The sequence below is a fragment of the Nomascus leucogenys genome, unplaced genomic scaffold (genome assembly GCF_006542625.1).
Source record: "Nomascus leucogenys isolate Asia unplaced genomic scaffold, Asia_NLE_v1 001304F_43435_qpd_obj, whole genome shotgun sequence".
In the NCBI taxonomy this organism is placed as follows: Eukaryota; Metazoa; Chordata; class Mammalia; order Primates; family Hylobatidae; genus Nomascus; species Nomascus leucogenys.
This window is the reverse complement of record NW_022096724.1, coordinates 15,181-26,673: the sequence shown is the minus strand read 5'-3', so window position 1 is coordinate 26,673 and position 11,493 is coordinate 15,181. Positions and strand designations below refer to the sequence as shown.

General features: G+C 36.5%; 1 protein-coding gene across 1 annotated transcript; it reads right to left on the bottom strand.

The window, feature by feature from the left end:
- Positions 1 to 3,547: 3,547 nt before the first annotated feature.
- Positions 3,548 to 9,606, bottom strand: LOC115834029 (tripartite motif-containing protein 49D-like). The gene is made up of 6 exons (XM_030808812.1): positions 9,196 to 9,606; positions 8,815 to 8,910; positions 6,858 to 7,085; positions 6,121 to 6,143; positions 5,151 to 5,248; positions 3,548 to 4,047 (listed from the first exon to the last, which is right to left on the bottom strand). The coding sequence occupies exons 1-6, from the start codon at positions 9,604 to 9,606 to the stop codon at positions 3,548 to 3,550; spliced, it is 1,356 nt and encodes a 451-aa protein (XP_030664672.1).
- Between the last annotated feature and the right edge of the window lie 1,887 nt (positions 9,607 to 11,493).

Sequence of the window (11,493 nt, the reverse complement as noted above, 5' to 3'; positions counted from 1 at the left end):
GGATATTAGGAATAATATCCCAGGGTGGGTGTTCAGCTGCTGCTGTGTGGGGAGTCATATCATCCTCTCCCTTCCTGGATATTATTAACAACAACATCACAGGGTGGGTGTGCACAGCCTGCGATATTGGGAGTAATATCACCCTCTCCCCCTCCGGATATTAGGAACGATATCACAGAAGGGGCGTACACTCCCTGAGATACTGGGAGTCATATCATTCTCTTCTTCCGTGAATATTAGGAGCAATATCACCGGGTGGGTGCACACCTACTGCGATATTGAAAGTAATACCATGCTCTCTCCCTCCCTGGACGTTAGGAACAATATCATAGGTGGGTGTACACCCACTGCGGTATTAGGAGTAATATGATTGTTAATTATTACTTATTTATTATTAACATTAATGTTAATTACCAATATCAATATTGAGAAAAAATTGCTAATAAAAGTTTTCATATTATTAATATTAATTATTGGTACCCAATATTATTGTTTTCTAATTAATGAGATCAGTATCAATTGTTAATATCAGTCATTTTTAATAATTAATATTAATAATTTTATTGTTATCATTAATATAACTATTTAATAATTATTATCATTATTATCGGTATTGATTTTAAATCACTCACTTAAGGAAAACTCAGGCTACATACAACTACGCAAAGGCCTAATATTGTAAGCCCTTAGGGACTGCTTCAACCATTCGCTGACACAATAACACTTTTCAGCAAAGAACCCCTATGGCCCTCAACATCTAATATTACCCTTTATGTTATAGCTCCAACCCTGTCGCTTTCTATCGCTCTCCTATTCTGAACCCCCCTCCCTATACCAGATCGTCTAATTAATTTTAATATAGGCCTCCAATTTTTACTAACCATATCAAGCCTAGCCGTCCATTCCATTCTATGATCAGGATGAGCAATTAAATTCAAATTATGCACTAATTGGCGCATTACAAGTTGTAGCCCAAACAATTTCATAAGAAGTTACCCTAGTCGTTTTCTTGCTATCAATTCTACTGATAAGTGGCTCGTTTAACTTATATGCACTCATCACAATGCAAGAAATCCTCTGATTGCTCCTATCATCATGGCCCCTAGATATGATATGACTTGTCTTCACACTAGCAGAAACTAATCGAGTCCCTATATTATATATATGTAATTTCTTATATTATATATAAAATATATTAAATAAAATATAAATATATAAATATTTATATTTTATAATATAAATATACTATAAATAGAATATAAATAATATTTATATTTAATAATTATTATATTTATATTCTATTTATAATATAAAATATATAATATAACATGTAAATAAAAATATAATATTTTATATATAATATATATTATATAAAATATAAATATATATTTACCTATAATATATAAGATGTAATATATATAACATATAATTATAAATAATTTTTATACCCTCTGTAGGGGGAATTGTTTTTGTTTCTATATCCATCCGTAATAAAATACTATGTCTGTGTCCATAATAAAAATGCTAGTGAAAAATAGGAACTATAGTCACGTAAGAGATAAAAGAAAGTCTGTTAGTATCAATATATCGATGCATATAAATGGTGTTTGTTTTTACAGGGTTTAGTAAAATGCATTCTAGTTTTCTAAACAATTTCCACATTACAGTATGTTTATTTTTCTCTCTTTCATGATTGGAAAGAGTGCCACAATACGCATCCCTGTAGAATCATCCTTGATTACATCTAAGGGACTTTCCCCAGTAATAAAATTACAGGGTTAATATATTCATATAGATATTACAAGGTAACCAAACAACATTCCGAATTCTTTCATCAGCAAAGCTCAATGTAATCCTAGTCCAGGTAGCCACTCTAATTGATGCAATTAACTCAGATACAGAAGTATATACATATATATGTATATCTCTGCATGTGTGGATGCACTTAAATGGTTTTAAATACCATCGACTTTTCCTCTCAAACAGTATTTTTGTTGAGAATGAGGTATATTCACTAGTTCATCAAAAATATTTTTAAAATTCTTAGATGATTATGTTTGTTACAGTGACCAGCTGGATTAGAATTAGATTGGGTTTAAAACAATGAAAAGAATCTGGGAGAGGGGGCGGAGTGTAGGTTGTTAATTAGCACATGGATCAAAGGAGATTACTGATGTGTTTAGAAGCCACAACATTGACAGAATAAAAGCCAGAACTAACAATCCAATTGTAGATCTCTTTACTGTGGTATTTTCTGTCATTTCTGCTCCATAAGACACACCTTAACCACTTTGTGGTGGTATCTGCAGTATTCTATTTTAGTCTAAATAGCATTTTCTCTCAAATGCATTCTGTTTCTCGCTCCTTCATCTTCCCTCCCTTCTTCCTTCCAGCTGTATTTTCTCCCTATAGAACACTAGTAGAATGTTCTCCCAAATTTCAGACTTCAGATACGCATCTGTAAAATAATCTTATGGAGACACATCTTAGTTGCTACTGAATACTTGGTTGTTTACATAAGTTCACAGCATTACTACTGTCCTCCAAAAAATGGTTTCCCACTTCCACAGCAAATCTCATCATTGACTCTGCCATCCAAGTTTATTCTATGCCAAACTGGAGGAATCTGGAAAAATACTTAAAATACATTTTAAGTATTCACCATGCACATGTATTGTATTTTATTTTATGTATGTTCGGGTGAATATCTTTCTCCACTAATGGTTTGCATTTCAATTCTTGTATCATGTTTTTTGAAACACAGAAGTCATCATTAATATAAAACAACTAATTTTTTTAATTGTTAATTTTTGTCCTGGTTAAGAAAGGCTTATGAGAATATTGTATCATGTTCCCCTTACCTTCAGGACTTGAATCTATTTGGAAATGACTGTGTGTGTTTTGAGGTAGGAGTCAATATTTAGTTACTTTTTTAAAAAAATTCAATGAATCCAGCATTGTTCTGATCACCTTGTGTATTTCAATGTAGAAGAGCACACTAATAATGCAGGATTATTTATATATGTGGTGAGAATTCCAAAATGAAGGCCAGCATGGAAGGTCAAATGATATTAACTCAAGGGATAGATTAGTACAATGAAACATGATGGATAAGTGCGATATAGTTAGATAAAGAGAAAGAAAAAAATTTCACAGTTATCATTGAGACTTCACTCCAAGTTTTTGCATGAAGCAAAAGATCCCGACTGTCTTCCACTGATTTTAACTTCATTCAGACATGTCTGTCATCTATTATTTCACTCAGTGGCAGTCAGAAGTGAAGAAAAGAGAAAACAGAGAATATATTTTATGCCATGCTCATGAATAATGATTTTTCAGAAATTAATTAATAAAGAACCAACACATATATTTTAATGTTTTTACCGCATTTAATAGTACCACAAGAAATGAGTGTTAATAACATTAGGATGCAATTCAAGACGTAGAACAGAACCTATTTGTCCTGTCTGATAAGGCACAAGGAAGAGGGCTTTCTGGGATAAAGGGGTTCCCACAGCAGAAGAACACATTTCTGATTTGTCTCTGGTCAGAGGTGAATACAGCAAAAGACAGGCCTGAGAGGAGGTGAGAAGGAGCAATTTGGGATGGTGTATATAGGGGAGCTTTGATTAACATCAACAAAGCTCACAGTTCTAGCTTCACAATCCAGGAGTAATCCTACATGGCTGGTAGGTCTTGGGACATATTGCAGTGTAATAGGGGAGGTGGTAAAGAGACTGCACTGAATGTCGTTCCTAACACACCCAAGACTAAAGAGTCCCTCCTCTCCATATATACTGCCATTCTGATTCTTCCCTTGCCAATACTTATTACAGACACCAAAAGCCCAATTCCAAGAGTCCCCCACATGGACCTCCCAGTAATATCTGCCGGAGGTGAAAGTCTGAGCACCCCATGCAAGAAAACTTGTAGGTGTTGCAGTGATATGGGGCACATTTTGACGGTCACATCCAATACAAATGCTTCTCAAATCTCCACATCGAAAGATATGACTGCTGGCTTCATTATGATGCAGAGTAATATCCACTGCAAAATAAATAAATAAATAAATAAATAAATAAATAAATAGAAAGACAACGTGCATAGATATGTGTAAATAAGCAAAAATTGTTCTATCAAGAAGTTAATTTACCAGGAAACGTAAAGTCACAAGGACACTTTTGCTTGTAACTTCTAATAAAGTATAGAGATGATTAATATTATCTACAAGACAAACAAAACGCTAACCACAGATATTAAAAGCGTTTTGAAAACTTACACACTGAGAGCCAAATGTAAGACCAACTTCTTTCAATCCAATTTCCAAAGCAAAATTTGCACATTATATACCCTAAATGCTATTCTGTTACCAAGATCATTATTTAGAAATGTTTCTTATTCTTAAAAACTAGTGCTATCATTTTGGAAAGAATGTGAAGATTTTCAGTTACTCAAGAGCTGCTCTAGATAACTGGATAAAAATCCGTAAATACATGTCACACGTGATAATTTAAAGCAGATTTCTGCAAAATCTTTTACCAGTCTCTCTGTGGCCCTCCATGCTAGCTTGGGGCTGAAGCTGGATTTTAGACTTAACATGTAGCTTTTCATATTGCAATGAAACTGAACTTCTTTTTGTTTGTAATTTTACTTGTAGTCACAAAATGATTTCTTCTTTTTATTTTTACCCATTAACTAATTTTCTTGCAAATACATAATATATATCCATTTAAAAAATTTAAAAACCCCAAGAATCTCCAGTAAACTGTATTCCCCAAAAGAACAGTTCTTAGCTGTTCAAATGAATACACTAAAGAAATGTAAAATTTTGTATTTAACATTAAATAACTCACCTTCATTCTGAGCATTGTTCAATCTGCTCCTTTTTTAAATTTGCTACACTGCTCCTTTTTCCCATTACATTACTCAGTACATATGAGGCCATAATGTATTTGTTTTTCACTATCTTTCAAACTTAATGCTATAAATCTGACTATACAGACATAGATATAAAAGGGTTGCATGATTATATTGTTCACTTACGTCTATAAAGAAGTAAAATATTTGATAAAGGGTGAAATATTACCTATGTGATCCTAACAATAATAATATTTAGACAGTGGGAGTGCTGCCCGTGGGTGGAGACTTACCTCGGAATTGGTTGAGCCTGTCCCTCAGCCCAGTGATGGGCCCCGCCCTGAGCTCTGGATTCAGAGGCTGGGGCATGTGCAGCAGCACGCACTCACTCCTGCAAGGAAAAACCTGCAGTTACAACATCTACAGCCATAAAATAAATAAAAGTCACTATTTGCATTTAAAAGACATTTCATGAGAATCCTTTGAAACCACAAATTTGATAATTCAAAAATTACTTCCTTTTTGAAATTAATTCCTATTTACAGTTTCCAAATTTTAAAGCATAGTGGGAGAGTCTGAGTCAGAATTCAGTCTGATCTTTCTTATTTTTTGCCCCAAATGTGTAAGGTTCCTTAGCCTTATGGCCTTGAGAATACTCAGAAACGAAATACTGAGTTCCATTACTTGGTAGACTCCCCTGACATCTTTGTCTGAAATAGCGGGGTTCTGGGGAGACTGCTGCATCTGCTGCTTCCTTCTCAACATAAAGAATGTGAAACTTGTTCTAGGCAGCTAGACCTGCCTTTTAGAAACAAGCTTTCCTAGAGAATTATACAGTTCTAACACTCCACAGTTTTTTCAATCTATTTTTCAGAACTGTTAACTGATATGTGTATAGGTATGAACAACAAATCATCAACTTTTTCGCTGCTAAAATACTTCCCCCACTTCTCTCATGCTTCCTCTGGTGACTTTCTCACCATCCACAAAACAAAACTTCATCTTTCACCTATGCAGGTTTTAAGCAATAAAACAAAATCAGGAATAAACATGTTCTTTTTAAATTTTCTTTCACTATTTATTTATGTATGTATTTATTTACTTAGTGGTCTTGTCTTTTCTGGTGTGGGAATGAAAGTAGATGTGAAAAAAAAAGTAGTATCAATCAATATCTTAATCATTTATGCCATGACTTTGGTAGAGCCTGCTTCGATATTCGTGGAAACTGAAAGAACATATGCTAAAATCCAGGTACACACTCACCTGTATAATATATCTCCAAAAGCCTGTAAAAAAAAAAAAAATGGAAAGATTTAGTGCAGTTCACAAGATGCATTTTTCACTAAGTTCAGTGTGAAATTTGGAGTCAGTTCCTCAAGATATTATTTCCCTACCATCTTCTCTTCTGCAAAGCATTTTCTATTACTTCTGTAATGAAAAACCCAGTCAGTGGTGTTGTCACTAATTAATGTCCTGGGAAGGTCTGAGTCTTGAAGACATTCTCTAAAGAAGCGAAGGGAGAAGAGGCCCAGAGAGTCTGTGCTCCACGGTAACCTCGAATAACCTACTCAGTCATCTTTCCCAGAACCTATTACCCAAATGAGTGGATCCCAAAATAATATTAATGTGAGCCTAGATTCCCAAAACTTCTGATCTTGCCGTGTCCTCAAATTAACCTAAATGTAAACGAATCACTCACTATTTTATACATGTTTGACAACCCAAAATGTATTAGTGACTTAGTTGCGGAACAGTTATTGGGGCTGTTACCTTGATCATTCCACAAAGTTTTGTGGCTGGTGGATAAAGTAGGAGGGACCTTTGGCCTGGTAGAATCCCTTGGCGGGGCTATACTCTCCCAATAAAGTAGCATTAGTTATGCGAATGTGTTTTTGGAAACACATCATGGAAATAAAAGTAGGGAGATGGATTTCAGCCACGAGGAAAATACTTATATATGTGAATAGTCAAAAACCTGAAACCACATTGTGGGTTTGTACCTGAAGAAGCTCCACATCTGGTTTATGGCACATTTTCATCAGCTCCTCATACGTTCCTCTTAAAATCTCCCTCCTATGAGCCATTTTGGCTTTGCTTAAATGCAGTTGATGAAAAATATCTCTCCCCTTCTTTTTCAGCATCTCCAAATTCTGTTTTTCTTCCTCATGAAATGCAGGCATCTTCTGATACTCAGCTCTAATAGCTTCTAGCCTTACATTCACATAATCCTGCAGTGATAATGGGTTAGTCAAAAGAGAAATGTATTTATCCATCTCCTATTAAATCTCACTGATTCCATTTGTCTCTCTAACACCCAATAGTTTAAACCTCAGTCTTGCCAGTTCTTAGAATCCACAAATTTTTTTCCTTTCCTTTCTCTCTGCATAAAGATCAACATAGATGTATCTGACCAATTACATTAAATTTATTCAAGATAATGGGTGTTCTAAGACAGTTGGAAATAAAAAAAACACAATTTGAATTTCTCCATTCCAACCCATATTTATGGAAAAGTAAAAACAGTTCATGCTTAAGAGTTGGAGTATAGAGCTATAGTTACTAGAAAGGAAATAATGATTTCTATTTCTGAGATACGCAAAAAGTTGCTTAAACTCATTATATGTGAAATGACCTTAGACTACCATGTCCAGCTAAATGCATTTTGCCCAGTAAAACCTATCCTAATAAGGCTGCATTTATGATTTGGCCATCTTTGCCTCCCTGAGTTCATTTCCTTCCATTCTTTTTCTAAGTCATCCCAATCTGAAACATAGACTTCTTTCTGGTTCCCCGGGCCTCCAAATATACACAAACTCAAAAATACTGCATATGCTGTTCTCTCCAACTAGAATTTTACGCACACACACACACACACACACACACATATACATATACATATATACACACTCATGGTCCGCATATATATCCATACATACTTTCGTGCTCCCGTTCCTCTTCAAAACTTTGTTCAATTTGAATTTTTCAGTGAGTCTTTTTTCTGACCACCCTATTTAAAACTCAGACACTAATCTCCAGTTTCTGGCCCCTATTGTCCTTTTCTACTTCCCTGCTTGATTACTCTCCAACAAAGAATCTACCACACTCGAACACATCATGTATTGCACATACTGGCATGTTGACCATTTTTGCCTCTCTCATTTGGATTGTACGATTTGTGAGGACAAAGGTGCTTTCTTTCTTCTATACTAGCAGATTTTCTAATTTAATATTCAACATAGACTAGGTTCTTATGAAATACTTTTCAACACACTAATATTAGCTATCTTACCCTCCGAGTATACATCCACAAAGAGAAAATCATTTTTAATATTTCTCTGCCTAAAGTCCTCAGAGTTCTCCTTATATTTAGATACTAGTTCCCATATTTCGGGCATGTTTGCATGTCTCCCTCAAGGCACAGATCTGTATTTCTCACCACTTTTCTCATCATATATTGTGGATTATTCAATATTAACTAGTTTAGATTCTTAATTTCATGGTTTCCCTAGATTTCCCTGTCACTCTTTCTGCCTCAAATTTTCCATGCAATTCCAAATACTACTTGTCCACCAGCATTCAGATTAATGCTGACCCAGGCTCAGAAGGTTCACTTGAGCTTTCCATGACTGTCAAATAACTCTTTATGCCCAGCATACCCAACCAGCACTTATAGAACACTGTGAGATGGCCCAGTTTCTTGTATCTGCTGGTGTATAGCTACAGGTTTGTATGAAAACAAACCAGCATGCTTTGGGTAACATCAATGGTTTTGTTAGAAATCCCATCTAACAGTCATACTATTCTACATAAGAAATGAGTCCAGTTTTTCTCAATGTTTTCTTATTTTTTTTAATGGACTCCCAGAAACATTATGGTTTGATATCAAGTTCCTATTTTAAGAGTCACCCATTTGCCCTCTGTAAGTTCCTGGAGAAGGTAGCGTAGTACAGGACTAACCTTCCAGTGGCTGATTCTGGTGGTTTCCACGTTCAGGTTTCTCTGATTTTCACGAGCTTTTCCCCACAGAGAATGCATTTTGTTTAAAAGCTTCTCCTGCAAAAGAGCCACTAATTGAAGCACCAGTGAAGAAAATAAAGTAACATGCAGACCGTTTCATAGGGAGGGGGCCCAGAATGAGAGACAAGTAAGTCCCTAGGAAATGGCATTTCTTCTATTTCCCTTCTTCTTTGTCAAATCTCAGAGGTTTGAGGCTAAGAAAGCCCAAAAGAGAGTTGCTTAAAGGGACTCAGAGTTGGCTTTACACAATCTCCAAGAAAATAGGCCCACAGGAATTTCATGTGTCCTTAATAGAAATAGATCTTCAGAGGCATCACTTACCCGGTGTTCCTCAGCAGCCCACTCAATGGGACAGTGTCTGTGACCCCGGTGCTCCTGAGAGCTGGAGCACGGCGAACAGAGCAGGCTCTTGTCCACTTCACAGAACATCTTCTTTGTCTCCCTGTGAGTGCCACACATTTGCTCCTCAGAGCTCAGGAATAGCCAGAGACTGGCTTTTCTGGCAAGGGAAGCCATCTTCTTCAAACGAATGTTAGTTTTGAGGTTTCTCTGCTGTGTTGACTTTATGCATTCAAAGCAATGAGTAAGAATTGGGATGTCTTGCCAGTTGAGGTAGAAACAGGGCCTGCAAAAGCTGTGCCCACAGTCTATGGTGACCGGGTCTATGAAGTAGTTCATGCAGATGGGGCAGGTGACTTCCCTCTGGAAGAGTTGCGAGATTCCAGAATTCATGTTTCTGAGGAAGAAAGAGCAACATGTCATTTTGGGGTCTGGGTTGATGAAAAGCTTCTGAACACGTGGAGATAAGTGATAGCTCTAGTTTCTTCTCTTGACAGTGTTCATTAAAGCACAGCAAACTATTTCTTCTGTAACAAAAATAAAAATCTCACACAGAGACAGTCTCCCGGCTTTATAGTGGATATTACTGACTAGATGACTCACAACCCCTTCTACTCCTGGTTCCTGTCTGTAACATAATACTAATCTCTTCAATTTCCCATTTTCTGAATGTGGATCTGGAAATTGGGTTTGATTCTAAGTGGCCTAGAATAAATTGTAGTTGTTCCTATTCTTCTTTCATATAACTGCTGAATGAGTATGAAAGAGTGGGAAAAACTGCCTTGGCCAAAGAAATACGAGAAGATGGCTAGAGGGTCCTATGATATATTTTTTGAGAGAGACACAACAGTGGGGCAGCAAACCACCATGACACATGTTTACCTGTGTAACAAGCCTGCACGTCCTGCACATTTATCTCAGGACTTAAAATAATATAAAATTAAAGTAAAATAAAAAACCAAAACCAAAAGAAAATAGAAAAACCAGTTAACCAACCAAATAAACAAATAAAAAACAGCAATGAAACCAATTTAGGTTGAATAGTAGAGAAAAAATAATTAAAGATATTGGGCCTTTTTATTTTCTCGTGGATTAAATTAACTTCTCCTAGGGATACCCAAACTCTCAACTAACATATAGTAGGATTTTTGTGAAACATAAAGAGGTGTAATTACATTTCTATGGTGTGATGGTGAATTTTAGGTATGAGTCTGACTGGATTAACCAACACCTAGGGAACTGCGCAGCATTGTTTCTGGGTGAGTCTGTGAAGGTGTTTCCAGAGGAGAGAGACACGTGAGTTGGTGAGCCGAGTGGGACCATCATCCCTCAATGTGAGTGGGCACCATTCAATCAGCTGGTAGCTCAGATAAAAGGAAAAGGCCAGAGAAAAGGCAACTTCCTCTTTCTTTCTCCTGAAGCTGGTTCTGAGGCTTTCAGCCTTGAGCTCAGTCAAGATACCGGTATCCTCAGGACATCAGCTTAAAGACAGCCTATATTTGGAACTGCTCAGACTCCATAATCAAGCAAATGAATTATCCTGATGAATTCCCTCTCGCGTAGAATCATGTGTAGCTTGAGGACAGATACATGTTCTGAGAAATGTGTAGGGAGGTTTTATTTATTTACTTTTTGAGATGGAGACTCACTCTGTCACCAAGGCTGGAGTGCAGTGGTGCAATCTTGGCTCACTGCAACCTCTGCCTCCTGGGTCAAGGGAGTCTCCTGCCTTAGCCTACTGAGTACCTGGGATTACAGGAAAATGCCACTACACCCGGCAAATTTTTTCTTTTTTTTTTCCCAGTAGAGATGAGGTTTCTCCCTGTTGGCCAGGCTGGACTTGCACTCCTGGCCTCAAGTGATCGGCCCGCCACAGGCTCCAAAACTGCTGGGATTACAGGCATGAGCCACTGCGCCTAGCCAGGCGTTTTTATTGTTTTGACATGATAGAATATACTTATACAAACCCAAGTTGTATAGCCTGCTACACACCTGTGATATACAGTACAGCCTGTTGCTCCTAGACTACAAAACTGTACAGCATGTTCTGTACTGTATACTGTAGGCAATTGTAACACAGTGGTAATTATTTAGTATGTAAACATATTTAAATACAGAAAAGGTACAGTAAACATACTGGTATTATAATCTTATGTGACCAGCATGTGTGGTTTGTGGTTGACTGAGACGGCTCATGAATGTATCTCTACATGTATACATATACATCCTATGATTCTGTCTGTCTGGAGAGCCCTGACTAATACATAAACTATGGTCTTT